Source organism: Lontra canadensis, unplaced genomic scaffold (genome assembly GCF_010015895.1).
Source record: "Lontra canadensis isolate GAN:19392208 unplaced genomic scaffold, GSC_riverotter_1.0 scaffold146, whole genome shotgun sequence".
Classification (NCBI taxonomy): domain Eukaryota; kingdom Metazoa; phylum Chordata; class Mammalia; order Carnivora; family Mustelidae; genus Lontra; species Lontra canadensis.
In genome coordinates, this window is record NW_022631140.1 from 1,518,833 (window position 1) to 1,536,976 (window position 18,144).

Sequence of the window (18,144 nt, forward strand, 5' to 3'; positions counted from 1 at the left end):
TCCTCCTTCCCATCTGTCATCATGTTGTCATTGAGTAGTTATTGGTGTCATTTCTTCTTGCTCCAGAAGTTAAGCACCATGAGGGCATGGCTGTCTTATACCTGATGGATCTCTAGTGACTAGAAGAGACTAGAGAGAGACTCAAAATCGATTTGAATAAAAGTCTGTGATAAATACAGGAATGTCTGGGTGGTTCAGTCGGTTGAACGTCCAACTCTTGGTCTCATCTCACTCAGGGTGGTGAAATCGAGCCCCGCATTGGGCTCCACATTCAGTGGGAAGTCTGCTTGGGATTCTCTCTCTCCCTCTGCCCTCCCTGCCACATCCCGCTTGCATCCTCTCTCTTTTAAATAAATAAATAAATCTTTAAAAAACAACAACAAAGTCTATAATGAACAGGGACGAGAGACAAGGAGGTTGTATGGTGAGCAATGGGGAGGATGTGTGGTCCTCGAGATGCATTCCCTTCCTTGCTAAATGGGTCTGATTTTTTATTTTCTTTCACTTGTAACTGAAAACGTCCTGAATGAAGTTATAAGGGAGACAATTTCTCTTAAAGAGATAAGAGCAGCCAATAATGCCCGCTTTGCCCAAAGCTATGGTGCCAGGTTGGACTGTGTATTCTGACTCCTTTTATTCAGATGATGGTGAAACCAACCATTGCCAAGGGAGCTCACCCGGCCTCTTTGCTGGGACTACTGAGCAAGGATTTTTTGCCAGGAGAAGGGAATGGAACAAAAACTGCAGAACAAAGGACACACTGCAGCTGACCATGACACAACCTCCCAGCACCTCTGTGGCCAGGCTTGGTAAGTGGTCCCAACGAGGGAGTATTTTCCTATGGAGCTGGAATCTGACAAAAGATTGGGTGTACTTTTAGGGTACATTGTAAGAGCCACTTTAGTGCCCATGGGGGCCAGTCAAGACATGAAACTGTGTAAAGTTAGACAGATGTAAAGCAATAGGGAATGGTGAAGACTAGGGCAAACAGAAAATCCATGTCCTGTCTAAAGAAGGCATTAACTAACTACTCACCTGTTCTCAGTTATTGCCTTCTGGGCTCAGTACATCCAGGTATTTCTGGCTTTGCAAGCCAGAAGTCCAGATTTTTTTTTTTTTTTTAAGTAGGCTCCATGCTCAGCATGGAGCCCAATGCAGGGCTTGAACTTGTGACTCTGAGGTCAAGACCTGAGCTGAGATCAAGAGTAGGACACTTGGGGGCACCTGGGTGTCTCAGTCAGTTAAGCATCTGCCTTCGGCTCAGGTCATGATCTCAGGGTCCTGGGATCGAGCCCTGCATCGGGCTCCCTACTTCTCCCTATGACTCTGCTCCTCTCCCTGCTCATGCTCTCTCTCTCTCTCTCTTAAATAAATAAATAAAAATCTTAAAAAAAAAAAAAAAAAAAGAGTTGGATGCTTAAGCGACTAAGCCACCCAGGCACCCCCAGAAGTCCAGATTTTTATAGAAAATGTCCAGATTTTGAAAATACTAGGAACTGATTTTTTTTTTTTTTAAGTACAAGGACCGAATAAAACATATCCGTGAGGCAGATCCAATCTACCAGCTATCACTCTGTGACTCCGTTTTAGTATCTCACTTTTAGGACAAAAAGGAAAACATCCTTCTTCCCCCATTCGATGCACCAAGCTGTATGGCAGCGTTCAAAGCAAAATCCTGCTTACCAGCCATCAACACCAGCTTTCTGCAGTTCGGAAATCCCAAACGACAAAGATCCCATGAAGTCATTCCTGCTGGTCAGATCCCAGTCCCAAATCTCCACGGACAGTCTTCTGTCTTTGTCCGATTCTTTCAGTTGGCTGCCAAGAGCAAGAAGAGAGAAGTCAGAGAGGCTTACCATGATTTCTCAAGCAGATGAAATGTTTAAGAGGAAAAAGCCCGAAGGTGGGAATTTTTAAAAGATTACAAGCTGTTGCCAGCTGCATATTCCATTTCCATCCCAGGCAAGCTCCCCAGGGAGGGAGGGCTGCTCAAGTCCCGCAGCCCGTGGCTCGCCAGGGGGGAAGGACCTGGACCAGCGCCGCCAGATACAGTTCTAGCCGCTTCCTTATGTCTTAATAGGGTTCGGTATGTTCGGGAAACCCTACTGACAAAGTGGCAACAAGAACTCTGGGTATCGATGACATAATTGCATGAGTGTTTGCACACACGTGAGTTGGCATGAGACTCAGGACACACGTGGATGAAGCAGTCTTGCTGGTGCTGGTTGGCGGAAGCTGTTCTGAGGTGTGTCCTTGATGGAGGCTGAGGTGTGCCCCCACTTTCACCCTGAGAGAGGGAACAGGGGGATGGGGCTCCCACAAGGAATCGTGCTTTTGGCCCACAGACTCTGGTGTCAGACTTCAGAATCTCCCCACAGAATGACCCCACATTTGCTGGGGGACTCTGGGCACATTTTTTAACGTTGTCAAGCCCCATTGGTTAAATAGAGATGAAATGGCCAATGAACTGAGATCATTCACTAGCGTGTTTTTTACAACCGCGATATGCTCCATAAACTCTAGTTGACGTCACTAACCCTTGTGGGCCCAGATGCCTCAAAAAGTGACCCCAGGTTCTTGGAGCACTGGCCCGGGAAGATCCACTATGGAAGCTAGCAGAGGACTCTTGACGGGCTGCGGCCCCAGCACATCCATACCCCAGACTCAGCCCCACAGGGGTTATCACCACACCCTATGGGTTACGTCCCACTGTTCTCTGAGACCAGAACTTCTCCCACAACTTGCCTTCACCTAGCAACACATCACACTACTTTCTATCCCACCCACTCCCCACACCACAGACATTCTCAACTCTATTAAAAAAATAAGTTCTAATTTTTACTTGGCTTGCAGTGCAAAAATGCAGATGGAGGGGGAGTAAGGGAAGGGAGGAGGGAGAAAGAGAGGAAGGCAGGGGAGAAATGAAATGGAAGCTGGGAGGGGCCCTCCCCAATGCTTGTGGCCCACAAGGTGAACCCCACCGCCCACGCTGGGCGGCGATAATTCTAACTTACAATCTGAATGTCTCGTTCCACTCAGGGTTGAGGGAGCATTTGATGGTTTTGGTCTTCTGCTTGCTCTCGCTCTTGGGGTCGGGAATCAGTTTCAGTTTCACGTAAGGGTCTGACAAGCCATTGGGGTCCATAGGTACAAGGTTTTTAGCATCTCTTACTGAAAAGAGAAAAAGCAATTTCAGCATTAATAGTCCTGTCATGTTTAAGCATCAGCCAGCGAGGGTCGGAGACCCTGTGGACAAGTCCTCGGCATCACACTTGTCTCATAGGAGATGTGACTTAGGGTCATCCACAGCTAAGAAGCACGCAAAGCAAGATGCATGGGTCAGATGTAGTCAACCTCTTAACCGATATGAGTTCGACACTGACTTCTGACTTCCCCACTGCTCTGCCTGCTGGGCCCCCAAGATTAGCTACATGCTCTCAAAGCTTGTGTTCCACAAAGCCAACAAGAAAGTCTGGCTTCTTTCACCGAGCATAATATTTTCAGGGTTCATCCATGTTGTGGCACGGATCAGCGCTACGTTTATGGCTGAATATTGTCCCCTTGTATGGGCAGAGTGAACTCCATTTATCCATTAATCAGGTGGCCGTTGAGGCTGTTCCCACACTTTGGCTCACGCAAATAGTGCTGCTGTGAACACCTGTGCACTCCGACGCAGAAGGTCACATGTTGTAGGATTCCACTGATAGGAAACACCCAGAAGAGGGAAATCCACAGACACACAGACCGGTGGCGGCCAGGAGCTGGTAGGGAGGGGGGAATGGGGAGTGACTATGAAACAGGTAAGGGATTTCCTTTTCTGGTGATAACATCTCTTGGACCTAGATACCGGTGATGGTTGCACAACCCCATGAATATACTAAGCACCCGTGAATGGTACATTTTAAGATGGTTAATGGTTAATTTTGTGTTATGTGAATTTTACCTCAATTCAAAAAGCAAAAGCTGAAAGAGAAAGAGTTGCTCTCATGACCTCCACCCAGACAGAAGGCTGGAAAAATACCACAGCATGACAGGTGGGCTCCACCCTCAACGAGGAACACAGTAAAGCAGGCTGTAAGATTGGCTTAAAGAAGGGGCATCTGGGTGGCTCAGTGGGTTAAGCATCTGCCTTTGGCTCAAGTCATGATCCCAGGGTCCTGGGATCGAGCCCCGCATCAGGCTCTCTGTTCAGCAGGGAGCCTGCTTCCCCCTCTCTCTCTGCCTGCCTTTCTGCCTACTTGTGATCTCTCTCTCTCTGTCAAATAAATAAATTTTAAAAATCTAAAAAAAAAAATTCCTGAAAAAAAAAAAAAAAAGACTGGTTTAAAGAAAGGAAGCAGAGGGTCAGTAGTGTAGACACAACACCAGCCTAGGGACACAAGAAGTTACATAGGCAGCCATGAGAAGGAGATGGGAAAATGGGAGTTGTATGGGTCATAAGTATACGGTGCCAACCATCTCACTTATGATAGAAAAATCCAAAGTATTGCATTAGCAGATTGAATTAAGCGATCTGCCAGAAGGTCAATATAGAATGACACTTACCAGGAATGCAAAGACGGTTCAATCATAGAAAATCTATTATTAAAACATTCATTATATGTATAGGTCAAAGGAGAAAACCATTGGATCATTGCAATTAGCTACAAACAGCAGGAAATTGTCTTCCCAGGATAAAAGCTATCTGAAATAATAGAGCCATAGTTGAGGATAAATGTAATCCCCTTAAAGGCAGGAAGGCGATAGACATCCATGACCCCAGCTATAGTTCAACATTTTTTTCTGAGTGTTCCATAAGTGCAATAATACAATAGAAACAGAATATTAGAAAGTAGGGGATAAAGCATCCCCTCACCTCCTATAACCTTCGCTTCATGCTATCACAGTTCATGATAACTGGAGTTTATCATCCCAGAAATCACACCACTTTCTCAATCTCCACTTCGCAAACCTTACAAGCCAATGCCCCTCCCTATTTTTCCAGTTCATTAACCCTAGTACCCCATTGTGACCAATCTTACACCAACAGTCAGTCTGTTGATCCCATCTTTATTGACTCTTCTCCCTATTCCCTCTTGCCTTTATTTCACTCCCAGCCTAGAGTTCATAATGCATTATAATCACTCGCTTGGAAACCCCCTCAACTCTCTTGTTCCTCTTTCTTTCCATTTTATTTATTTGGGTGGGTGGGGGGGGGAACCCAGCCCTAGTTAAATTCATAGATCTTCTCTTTATTTTCCTACACCCAATCAGCTCACCATTGCTGTTGGGGGCGGGGGTAAGTCAGACTTTGCTGACTCGTCTAAGACCCTGTCACTAGGAAGGGGTTGGGACTGAATACAGGAGATGGAAAAAGGGCTGGGTGGACTGCCAGGAGAGTGACAAAGGGCCCCAGGGGGTCAGCTGACAATTATTCTGCACCAGTGTGTTTCTGCACTCTAGCTTATGACCTTTCCTTCCATTTATCCACAGCCCATTTATCTCGCTCCATGCCATTCTCGTTCAGGTTATACCTCATTCTTGCACCAAAAGCAAGAACTTTTCTTCTTTGACTTTGACTCAGTTAAGTTCAATAAGCAGGTCCCTGTGAGGAATTAGGCATTCTGTTAGGCACTGGGGACATGGGGATAAGATGTTGCTCCTGTCCCCCAGGAATACAGAAACCCAAATTTATTCAAAGCATGGTTGACGGCTAATGAGTCCATAGTCAGGTTGCATAGTGTAGTGGATACAAGGCTACGAGATGTCAGGTTTTGCATCGTACCTAGCAGTTACATCACATTTTGGGACCTCCATTTCTTGACCCAGGAGATGGAGAAATACATACATCATTGGGTTGCTGTAAGAGCATAATAGGATGTGAACATACATGTTCAGCTCAGAACCTGGCTCCCACGGAATAGTCAATAAATGCCAGCTCTACTTTTGCTATTTTATTATTATTATCACACATATTCAGTGTCCCCTCTCATTTGTCCCCTTTTATTAAGAAGAGCTAACCACTTCCAAATGGACGTCTGGGTCTTCGTCTTTGAGAACTATGCATCTGACCTTCCCACTTGAACTCTTCCAGGGCTTTCCTCAAAACTTAGTGTGTCTAAGAGTCACCCACAGGGCTTGTGAGGTCCATATCCCTGGGACCCACTTCTACCGATGGATTCTCTGATTCAGTGACTCTGGAGGGAGAGCTGCTCACTTGTTTTTCTAACATGTTCCCAGGTGATACTGCTGCAGCTGGTCCATACAGCAGACATTAAGCAAAGCGTTTCCGGATGATATAATTTAAGATCCCCATGCATCTTTCCCATAGACTACAATCTCCAACTGTTACTTTCTCCCATTTCTTGAGCTTCCAGGGAAAAGAGCATGTGCCTGTTTCTAGGCTGGGATCTTGTAATGACACATCTATCACGGAGTAAGCTGCATAAAAACATGATCTGAGGCGCGCTGCCGTGCCAGGAACTTGTCTGTCTGGGTGATTGGCAACACATGTGCAAGTGGGAACGGCTCACATCTCTTCTTTCTGTCAAGACCCACACCCCCTCCCACCTTACTCCCCGTGTTATGAGCTGACACCACAGCACCATCACCAGAACTTTCTTCTACTGTAAGTTTACGAGCTCATAGCTCCTTCCGAGGGCTCCTGATGGGACAAGTGCATGTTAGTTTGAGCCAATCTTTATAATGAATGCTTTGAGAATGACCTCTCCTTGGGCCTCTGCTTCTCCTGAACCCAATATCCGTGACCGAGGTAGGACTCCATCTCTTCCCCAGCCCTTATAGATCTTTTCTTCCTCTTTTGTCCTTTTGGGTCTATTACTGAAGAGGATGGGGATGCAGAGAGGAATGGAGTGAAATGGATTCTGAACCTGCTGGTGTTCACATCTCAAGAGCTCTCGTTCCCGAAACCATCACGTCGTGAGCTGGGGACAGCAGCTGCAGGCTAAAACCCAGAGGCCTGACCCTCCTGAAGCTTTTCAAAGTAGAGTCCTGTTTCCCAGCCACAACGTACTGAGGAAGCAAATCTCTCTAGACCACACTTGGCGAGACTGACTTTGATTTTTCTTGATAAATGTTTCTTTACTATCTTTGTTGAAATCCAGCCAGCCCAGATGGTACAAAATGCTTCACACAAAGCAGAAATAGCAACCTTCCCCCCCTGGTGGAAGTGTGCTCAATGTACAGAAGAAAAGTGTCCTGATCCAGAGAACACTGCTCGCCTTGGATGTGACGCAGGAGGGGGGTGAGGGCTGGCTGTTTCCATCAAAGGGTCCTCGGAGCAAACGAGGCCTTCTGCATGCAGCTGAAAGCTCCCTAAGACAGTGCTGGGCCCATAAAAAGGCAGCATTACTGTGAACAATTCTCCTAAGAATTGTTCTTCAAGAACTCTTCTACTCTTTCCCCTGACCCACTCACCGCCCCCCTGCAACCACCCAAAACACAACTATTTATTAGAGAAATCTGAATAGTTATGCTGCTGAAAAGCCTTTATCTCACACATTGTGGGAGATAACCAACTCCTTTAAAAGGCACTTCTTCCAGCATCATGAGTCCTCACTTGTCCTCCCTCCGTGGTCACACAACAGCTCTTCAGAGCAATGCCCACTAACAATCAGTTATGCCTGAGGATGTCTGCAACGGCAAAGTGTAGGAAATACTGCGTGCCCCCCCCCCCCCCCCCCCCCCCCCCCGACAGCAGAAGGGGACTAATCTGTGCATCGCCACACTGAGAAACACTATCCCATGTTAATCACAGGGACCTTCTATATGCACGAACATGGTGAACAAAATGGCCAGGTGAAGACAGATGGTGACAATACAAAATTTCTTTTTTTTTTTTTTAAGAAAAATGTGCCCACCAGTGGTTCGACTGTGGCAACGCAGATTCCCCGCTATGAATAAATCACAGCATTGGATCAATATACATTTCCTGATACGTTCGGATCACTTGTGCCATGCTCATATGAGAGGATGTTCTCGTTCCTAGGAAATACACACTCAAGTGTTTAGGGCAAAGTGGAACCATAGACTCCAACTTATTGTCAGATGGCTCAGAGAAAAAAAATATACGTTTATAAAAATATTTCATAAAGAGAATGATAAAAAAAAATGGGGCAAAATATGACCATTTGGTAAATCAAGTAAAGAGGATATGGTTGTTCCTTGTACTAGTCATGCAACTTACCTGTAATTTTGAGATTATGTCAAAATAAAAGGATTTGAAAATCAGGGCCCTCCAAATCTTCAAGACAAAAGTACAATAAACTTTCGAACGACCACCAGGTGCTGTTTGAAGTGTTGGATCACAATATTGTACACCAGAATCTAATGTTAGGCTTTATGTGAACTAACTAGAATTAAAATAAAAACTTAAACAAATAAAACAACAACAACACATTTTCTACAATGTGACATATGATTTTTAAATATATAGAAAAGAACCTGGAAGGATATACCCCAAATTGACTTACTGTAATGATTATATCTGAGGAAGAGTTAAAGAAACTTGGTTTGGAGGTTGTGGGCAAAATAGACTTTGACCTAATCTGTCACATTGTGAATTTATTACAAAGAGAAAGCATTTTTGTATTAATGGCATTGCTTAAACTAAATTTTTAAAAAACAACTCAGTTGTGCATCTCCGACCTCTAAGAACCCATTGCCCTTGGCCTTCAGGGACCCTCATCCTGTTCTCCAAAGACCATAGGACAATTAGGTCTGCAGAATGAGGCCCCAAAACTCATGATTTGGATCACAGAACCTTTAGTGAACAACACAGAGATGGGGGTTACCTCACTGAGATTAGGTGGGCACCCTCAGCACCTACCCTGAGATCACAGCAGGGATGCAAGCAGAGACTCAACATGTTAAAAAAAAAAAAAAAGAGAGAGAGAGAGAGAGCGCCATCAACCTATTTTTGCTATCCTGCCCTACTCCTCTCCTATTCCAATGCCCCCCCCCCCAGTGGCTGACAGCTTACCTGGGTCTCTGGTTAACCCCCAATCCCTCCCCACTGCCCGCCACACTCTCTCAAGTTTCAAGCTTCTGTGGCCCTTCACTCCAAAGTCTACCCCTGGATCTGTGTCCCTTCAATTCCTATTCATTGTTACTTCCTCGAACCCCAAAACTCTCCGATGCTCTGGCTTTGGTGAGCCTCAGATCCATCAGAATCCCCTTCCCATAGGCATCCTAACTGGCCATCCCCTGTGGCCTCATCTGATAGGTTCTAAACCCAAAGCGAGCCAACCCAGGGTCTCTGGGTACCCACACACAGCATCGAGGTCACCCCTAGCACTTTGTGGCCAAGGGCTCCTGAAACAGCTGGCTTCCTGTCACTGCTGGCAGTGGTACAGTTATCACACATCTAATTATCTGTGTTGAGACAGACTTCCAGCTGGGACCGTCACAGTGTCTGTCTAGAAGACAGCCTGTCAAGTCACGGCAAGTGAAACGAGGGTGGTGCGTTAGTGCAGAGGAAATCGGGAACTAAATCAGCAACACGCAGACTTCAGAGTCAGACAGACCCCGGTTTGAATCCTACCTCTGCCTTGACTCTCACTTAACTGGGTGATCTTGGTTAAATGACTTCTCTGACCCTTGGTTCTCCCCGTCTCCAAAAGGCAGGTAAAACCACAGATAACTCAGTGGGATTGTGGATGGTAGCTAGAGGGACCATTCATCCCCCTTTGCCTAGGACAGACAGCCTCAGTCTGTCCCTGTAGTCCCTTAACTCTCAAAGGAGTTCCGCCTTAGATGGTGGATTTTATGGTGACCCTAATTACAGAGGACAGAGCGTTCAAGGGGAATCCAAAGCACATGGCCGAGGCTCAACAAATACTGATTCCCTTTCTCCTTAGGGAGAATTCAAATCAAATTATGTAACAAACCAGATACATCTCCAGGCTGAAAGAGCATTCCTCCAATGTGGTCTTCATACAAACCAATCTGGAGGAGGTACTAAGAGAATGATAGATCATCTGAAACCAAATGCGACCCATCTCCCTCTTCTGTTAGGACTGCCTCTCCAACCCGAACCAGGCACCTGGAGCCTCACTTCCTCCAACCTCGCCGACCACCTTTGATCCTCTTAGTTTCCTACTCCCTTTACCCCAGTTCTGTCGATCTCATTGAATCCTCTGACCCCTCAAGTCTTTCCTTGGCTCTGGTGCATCTGTGCACTGCTGTGGTATGACTTCTCTCCTGCACCTGCCCATATGGAGTCATTCTGGCCAGGGACTTCCACACCTTGACCCTCTTGCCTTTTCAACAGCATCCTCTGTAGGTACCTCTGGCCAGCAGCGACACATGGCACAGAGACCGTCCCTGCAGAAAACCATCATATGTGGGGGCCTGGGGCCACTACACACACTCCTGGTCTCCAACCACAGCTTGGTCCTCCTCACCTCCTGTCCACCCTGGCATCCCTAATCAGTTGCCTGTCCCATTCTCTGCAGAAGCGACATCAGGAGCGCCTATTCTTAAGGCTCTCATAGATTCCTATTCCTTCTCAGTCGCCCTGTGATCTTCTGTCTCATATGTTTTTGTCGTGGATTTTTAGTTTTTAATGGAATTGTGGGCCGAGTAATTTGACGGCATTCCCTTGCAAGCTCACACATCGCCAATTTTGTGCAAAGAAAAGAAGGTGATTGTCTCATTAAGATAGAGGTAATTAAGAATTACTCTAATTATCTAAGTCATCTATATCTATGTTGTTGCATTTTTTTTTTCATTTTACCTGTTTTATCTGTCAAAGACTAACAAAGCATGTTTTAAGACCCTCTTGCTATGGTATTTCTGTATACTTCTTTCATTTCAACTAGTTTCTGCTTTATGTATTTTGACCCTATGTTATTTGAGATTCATGACCACTTTTCAGTCTTAGAGCGTACCTTTCACAATTAAAATATTCTTTCTGTACAGTTCATTATTTGTCCTGAACTCTACTTTGGATATGGGTGCTTTTCCATTTGCCCTCGTCTTTTCTCCAGGAACATCTGTTACCCATTTTCCCCTGGATAAATATTGTTTGTCCTCTACATCTATCATTTTTTCATGACTGTTTTCATTTCTTGGTCTCCTTCCTCCACCATCTGAGAGCACCCCTTAAATTTGTTTCCATATTACTGATTATATTTTATCCAGTAGGCATTCCTGCATTCACTGTTTCTATGTATTTTATTTATTTATTTATTTTGAAAGATTTTATTTACTTATTTGACAGACAGAGATTACAAGTAGGCAGAGAGGCAGGCAGAGAGAGAGGAAGGGAAACAGGCTCCCTGCTGAGCAGAGAGCCCGATGCAGGGCTCGATCCCAGGACCTTGGGATCATGATCTGAGCCAAAGGCAGAGGCTTTAACCCACTGAGCCACCCACCCAGTCGCCCCTGTTTCTGTGTATTTTAATTTACTGTTTTAAGTTACCTGGTATCAACTGCCCAGGTGGTGCAGTTGGTTAAGCATCTGACTCTTGGTTTCCGCTCAGGTCATGATCTAAGGATCATGAGATCAAACCCCCACATCAGGCTCTGTGCTCAGTGGGGAGTCTGCTCAGGTTTCTCTCTTCCTCTCTCTCTGGCCCCCACCCTGCACACACATGTGATCGCTCTCTCTCTCCCAAATAAATAAATCTTTTAAAAACAGATAAATTACCTGGTGTCATAGCATGGATACTCTTGTTGCTCATGACTTCTTGTCCCACTCCATTTCATTTCTGTATACTGACTTATTTCCTCCTTCCTACCTTCCTTTCCTTTATTTTTCTCTCTCCCCCTCCCTCCCTCCTTCCATCCATCTTCTATCCATTTACTTTCTGTCTATAGCATTGATTTAATTTCTTAAATTAGCATACAGTGAAGACTTTTTCTTTCGGTATAGAGTCTTGTGAATTTTAACACGTATGGATTCATGTAACCATCACACAACCAAGATACAGAACAGTTCTATCACCCCAGAAAAATCCCTTGTGCTGCCCCTCTGTAGTCACAAACTCCATCCACTCTCAGCCTCTGGCAACCACTTATCTGTTTCCCATCACTATGGTTTGATCTTCTCAAGAACAGTATATAAGTAGAATCATATAATATGCAACCTTCTGAGATTGGCTTCTCTTAGCGTAATGCCAACGAGAGTCATCCAAATTGCATGTATGAGTAGTTAATTTCTTCCTATCAGTGAGTCATACCGTGCTGTATGGATGTACCACTGTTTATCTGTTCACTCACTGAAGGACATTGGAGTGATTAGGAAGAAAGCTACTATAAATATTCACAGGTCTTTGTGCGAACATCAAGTTTTCACTTCTCAAGGGTAAACGGCTAAGAGTGGGATCATTAAGTCCTATGGTAAATGTATCTAAAACCCCCAAAAAGTTTTCTAGGGGGACTGCAGCCTTTTGCACTCCCACCAGCAATGAACGAGAGTCCCTCTTGCTCTGCACCCCTGCTAGCCCATTGTATTCAGAATATCTATTATCGTTATTATTTTAGCCATTCTAATAGAGGTGTAGGGGTATCTCATTGTGGCTTCAACTTGCCTTTCCTTAATGCCCAATGATAGTGAGTATCTTCTCATGAATGAATCTGCCATCCTTACATCATTTTCGGTGGTATGTTTGTTCAGGTCCTTGGTTTGTTTGTAGTGAGGCTGTTGTTTTCATACTTCTGAATCTGAGAATTCTTTACTCTAGATATAAGTCCTCTGTCAGAGATGTGATTCGCAAATATTTTCTTCCAGCTTCCAGCTTGCCTTTTCATTCTGCAGCCGTGTATTTTGCAGGGCAAAAGTTTCTTTCTTTCTTTCTTTTTTTTTTTTTTCAACTTGAATGAAGTCCACTTCATCATTTTTGTCTGAGTCATGTTTTTAGTGTCAAGTAGAACTCTGTCTAACTCCAGGTCATAAAAATTTCTCCTTTGCTCTCTGAAGTTGTATATCTCTACACTTTACATTTAGAGCTATGGTCTATTTTCAGTTAATTCTTTCTTAAAAAAAAAAAAAAGATTTTATTTCAGACACAGAGAGAGCGAGCGAGTGAACTTACACACAAGCAGGGATAGGGTAGCAGTGGGAAAAGCAGGCTCCCCACCAAACAGAGAGCCCGATGTAGGGCCCAATCCTGGGACCGTGGGATCATGACCTGAGCCAAAGGCAAACGCTTAACCAACTGAGCCACCCAAGCACCCCATATTTTCAGTTAATATAAGGTATGAAGTAAAGGTCAAGGTTTATTTTGTTTGCATATGGATGACCAATCTTTTCAACATCACTTGTTGAAAGACTACTCTTCTTCCTCTATTTCACTGCATTTTGTTTTTTTTTTTTCTTTCTACTTTAAAAAAAAAAAATCAATGGGCCATATTTGTGTAGGTATATATGAAACCTCTACTCTGTTCCAGTCACATAGATCTATCCTCTGGCCAAAACCACACTGCTCTATTGCTGAAGCTTTATATAATAAAGCCTTAAGATTGAGGAATTTCAATCTTCCGATTTCATTCTTCATTTTAAAACAGATAATAAGTCTATAGTACAATCAGCAAGAACTGACATGCTGAGTCTTCCAGTCCATGAACATAATAGGTCTTTCCATTTATTTAGATATTCTTTCTTTCAGTGTTTTGTCCTTTTCAGCATACAGAACCAAGACATGTTTTGCTAGGTTTATATCTAAATATCTCATTTATTTTGGAGTTACCATAAATTTTTTTTTTCCAGTTTTGGTTTCTAATTGTTTACTGTTGATATATGGAAATACAATTTGTGTATGACCTTGTGTCCTTCAGCCTATTTAAACCTATTTGTTCTGGAAGGTTTTTTGGTAGACTCTTCTGGATTCTCTACATAGACAATCACATTTTCTGTGTATACAGCCAGTTTTCTGTTTTCCTTTCCAATCTGTGTTTCTCCATCTGTATTTACAATGTTTAAATTTCTTTTTATTGTCTTATTGCACTGGCTAGATCTTCCAGTATGATATTGACTAGAGTGGTGACGGTGGACATCCTTGCCCTGTTCCAGAGCTTATGGGGAAAGCATGCAGTCTTTCACTATGAAGCATGTTGTAGATATTCTGTAGATGTCCTTTATCAGGTCAAGGAAGCTCCCTTCTATTTCCATGACACCAAGAACTCTCATCATAAGTGGATATTAAGTTTTGTCAAATATTTTTCTGCATCAACAGATATGTTTGTGTGCTCTCTCTTTAGATTATTAATATGATGGATTACATTGTTTATTATTGAAACAGCCTTGCATTCCCAGAATAAAAGTCACCTGGTTGGGATGTATTTTTTTTTTTTACATAATTCTGGATTTATTTTGTTGAAGATTTTTGTATTTATGTTCATAAGGAATATTTCTCTGTATTTTTCTTGTACTATTTTTGTCTGGTTTTGGTATCGGGGTAATGCTAGCTTCATAAAATAAATTAGGAAGTGTTCCTCCTCTTCTCTTTTCTAGAAGAAAAAGTACTATTTCTTCTTTAAATGTTTGGTAGAATTCCACAATATAAATTTCATTTCAAACACTTCTTTATCTGGATATTATAAATTTTGATGTGTTATATTTTCATTGGCTCAAAATACTTTCTAACTTTCCTTGAGATTCCAACTTTGAACCATGGATTATATACAAGTTTGTTTTTTTTAATTTCTGTATTTTCCCATGGGCCTCTATTCCCATGATCTTAATTTCTACCTAAATGCACTTTACTGAGCTATAGAACATTATACACAACTGTCTAATGTATATTTAGTGCTGGATGTTTCATAAGTACATTAACTCAAAATGTCCGATAATACTCATTATCTCCATGTTCTCTCCCATGACCATGCCTGCTCCCCCTCTTTCAATGCCATTATTGATGAGTGCTCAACCATCCACCCAACTATCCAAGTGAGTAATCTGGAAACCACCCTGGTCTCCTCTTCCTGGTACAACCTCACCTAGGACTACATACTGTCCATGCTACCTCTTTATCATTTCATGTACCTGAGGCTTTCTTATTTTTTTTTTAAGATTCTATTTATTTATTTGAGAGAGAGAGAGAGAGAGAGAGACCAAGAGCAGGGAGAGGCAGACTCCCCACCCTAGCAGGGAGCCCAATGCGGGGCTCCATCCTGGGACCCTGGAATCAAGACCTGAGCCAAAGGCAGACACTTAACTGACTGAGCCACCCAGGCACCCCCGGAGCTTTTCTTATTATCCATAAAAAAACCACCTTAGCAGCAATAATTGTGTCACAGGATTACTGTCATTATTCAGGTATACTTGAAGCCTGTAAAGTGCCTACTATTGTCCTTAGCAGATGATAAGTGGTTAGGAAACAGCAGTCACTCACTTAGCTGTAGTTTGGGCATTCATTTTTTTTTCTTTCCTGATAAAACTAATATCCTTCTAGTTACTTTCTTGACTACAGTCTTGCTCCAGCTTGCCCTTCCTCTATGCCCCACCCCAAAGTGATCTTTTAAAATCTCAAGTCTGAACACATACTCTCTAAACAAAACCCTTCAGAGTTTAAGAAATCTATTATTATTCACTATAAAACTAGGTCAAAGGGGAAAAACATATAATTACTCCAGAAAATTATAAAAATTACAAAAGGAAAGTGGCAAAATTCAGTAATCCTTCTTTCTTTTAATCCTTAGAAAAATGGAAATAGATGGAAGCTTTTCTTGGTATAATATATACATCAAAGACCTTCATCACACATACTAGTACAACACTAGAGGCATCTCCATTTCCATTAAGACCACAATCAAATTAAGAACACCCACCACTATAATTTAACATCACTCTGGGAGTACGAATGAATGCGATTACATAATAGGAAGGTATTAAGAGGCTCAGACATCGGAAAAGAAAAGACAAAATTAGGCAGTATTGTCTGAACTGTATCCTACAGAATTTCCCCAGTGGTCCTGGTGTGTGACTGACACTCTCTTTCTAGTTTGCAGACCTCATAAATTTTTCCCATTTTTAATCTCTTAGTCATTCAGTGGGGATTTGGATGAAGGAGAAGTTAAATATATGGTCTCAGTTGAACATGAATTACTTTTTTAATTAGGAAAAAAAATGTTACTCTAAATCTGAAAGGACTCATTGCTTAATGGAAGGCCAGTCTTGTGCACATTATTCTTTTCACTTTTAAAGATTTATTTATTTATTTGACAGAGAATGAGAGAGAGAGATGGATGGAGAGAGCACAAGCAGGGGGAGAAGCAGGCAGAGAGAGAAGGAGAAGCAGGCTTCCCACAGAGCAGGGAGCCCCATGTGGGGCTTGAACCCAGGACCCTGGGATCATGATCTGAGTCAAAGGCACACACTTAACTGACTGAGCCACCCAACGCCCCTGTACATGTTATTCTTAATTACCTGGTTTGGGCACTACTTGGAGGCTCCAAGATTCAGTCAGCTGCTTTCCCCCAGGTTCTGAGTCTGCAGGTCAAAACCATGCAACTTTTGTGCTCTGTAACTAGGTTCTCCTTGGAACCAAAAACCTGAAAACCGGGCAGTTCTAAGCCCCTGAGCTCAATTCAGTATCACCTGTTCCCTACAAATATTTCTCTGATCACTCAGGGTCCTGCAACTCCCAGGGCTGTTCTATAGCCCCTGACTCTATACAGTCTCACCCCTGAAGTCCAGAGACCACCCGCCTTCCCAGGGAGGTTCTGATTGGATCCCCCTCGAGGTTTCACAAGCCCAGTCTCTGAACAGCCGGTACTCCCCAAAGGGTGGGCAGTATCACTGCCAGGTCCCTCCGGGGCGGTAGGATCCAATGCAGACAGAAGAGGTGCTCTTCAGACCAGCTTGGAAAAACAAGAAGAAACCCTGCCCCCATGAACATCTGTTCCCCTCAGGCTGGCCCTGGGGGTCTCTGCGGATGCCCAGGACAGATGGTTGTAAGACATCCAATAAGCTAGTTCTGTTTTTTTTTTTTCTTTCCTTTTTTTTTTTTTTAAAGATTTTATTTATTTATTTGACAGAGATCACAAGTAGGCAGAGAGGCAGGCAGAGATAGAGGAGGAAGCAGGCTCCCCGCTGAGCAGAGACCCCAATGTGGGGCTTGATCCCAGGACCCCGGGATCATGACCTGAGCAGAGGGAAGAGGCTTTAACCCACTGAGCCACCCAGGCGCCCCGCTAGTTCTGTTTCTTGTTCGGAGACCACCGCACACCCCAAGTTCAGAGACAACATGGACAGCTGAGGCTTACAGCTTCTTCACCCTCATCCTCAGGATGAGAAGCATGATGGTGCACCTGGGCGGCCCCCACCCCCACCCCCGCCCCCGCTCCCGCTCCCGCCCGGGCCCGGGCCCTGACGCTGAGTAAATACTGCAGAAGCGCCAGGTGGGGGCCATTCAAAACCTCGGCTGCAGCGGCTGCTGACATGGCTTTGGGCACTGCTCCACGATGTGATTATTTCTAAAGATGTGACATAAATACTAACATGGGGCCCCTGGAGCTGCAGAGTCGCTACTTGGCAGCTTCATTTGGATGTTCAATCAAAACTGACCATCGGCAGCTTTACGCATCCCAAGCAGCAAGGGCCAGAAGCCCCGCAATCTGCTCTCTAAGCGATGGGTTGAATTTCCAGACGCTTGGGACAAAAGCCTACCCAGCTCAAGGCAGGCGGGTTTACCTCCCTTCCGTGGAGGAATGGTGCAGACTTTCTCATTTCTCCCGGGCTCCCGGCTTTGGTGGAAGAGCCCTATCTACACTAACCACATCACTGAATCATGGAATCCGATGGATTTTTTAAAACCTCGAAGCCATATTCCCATGCCATGTTCCCTGGGGCAGTCAGAGGAAAGGGCTGTCATGTGAAGATAAGTTTTCTGTTTCTTCAACCGTCATACAGGGGCGATGGGGGAAGAAAACATCTGTTAGGAGGAGTCCCAACAGGAGAATATTCCCCCTTAGGGGCTGTCAAACATCCTCAATGGCACAGAAGCACTAAAAGAAGGAGATTTTCCTGCTGGATTCACTTCTCCTAAATGGATAGATGGAAGGGTTGGACAGATGGGTAGATGGATGAATGGAGGGATAGAGGATTGGCTGGAGCGAGGGAGGGAGGGAGGGATGGCTAGATGGATGGATGGATAGATGGATGGACGGATGGACGGACGGATAGAGGATTGGATGGAGCAG

At 44.2% G+C, this 18,144-nt stretch overlaps 1 protein-coding gene across 2 annotated transcripts in view; it reads right to left on the reverse strand.

Moving 5' to 3' along the window:
• The window catches only part of PRKCB (protein kinase C beta), a 322,491-nt gene that overhangs the window by 104,937 nt on the left and 199,410 nt on the right, over positions 1-18,144 (reverse strand). For both annotated transcript variants that reach the window (XM_032843947.1, XM_032843946.1), the window contains exons 6-7: positions 3,015-3,171; positions 1,684-1,818 (exon numbers count right to left, since the gene is read on the reverse strand). In XM_032843947.1, coding sequence (XP_032699838.1) covers positions 1,684-1,818; positions 3,015-3,171 — 292 coding nt within the window. The remainder of the gene's footprint in view (positions 1-1,683; positions 1,819-3,014; positions 3,172-18,144) is intronic.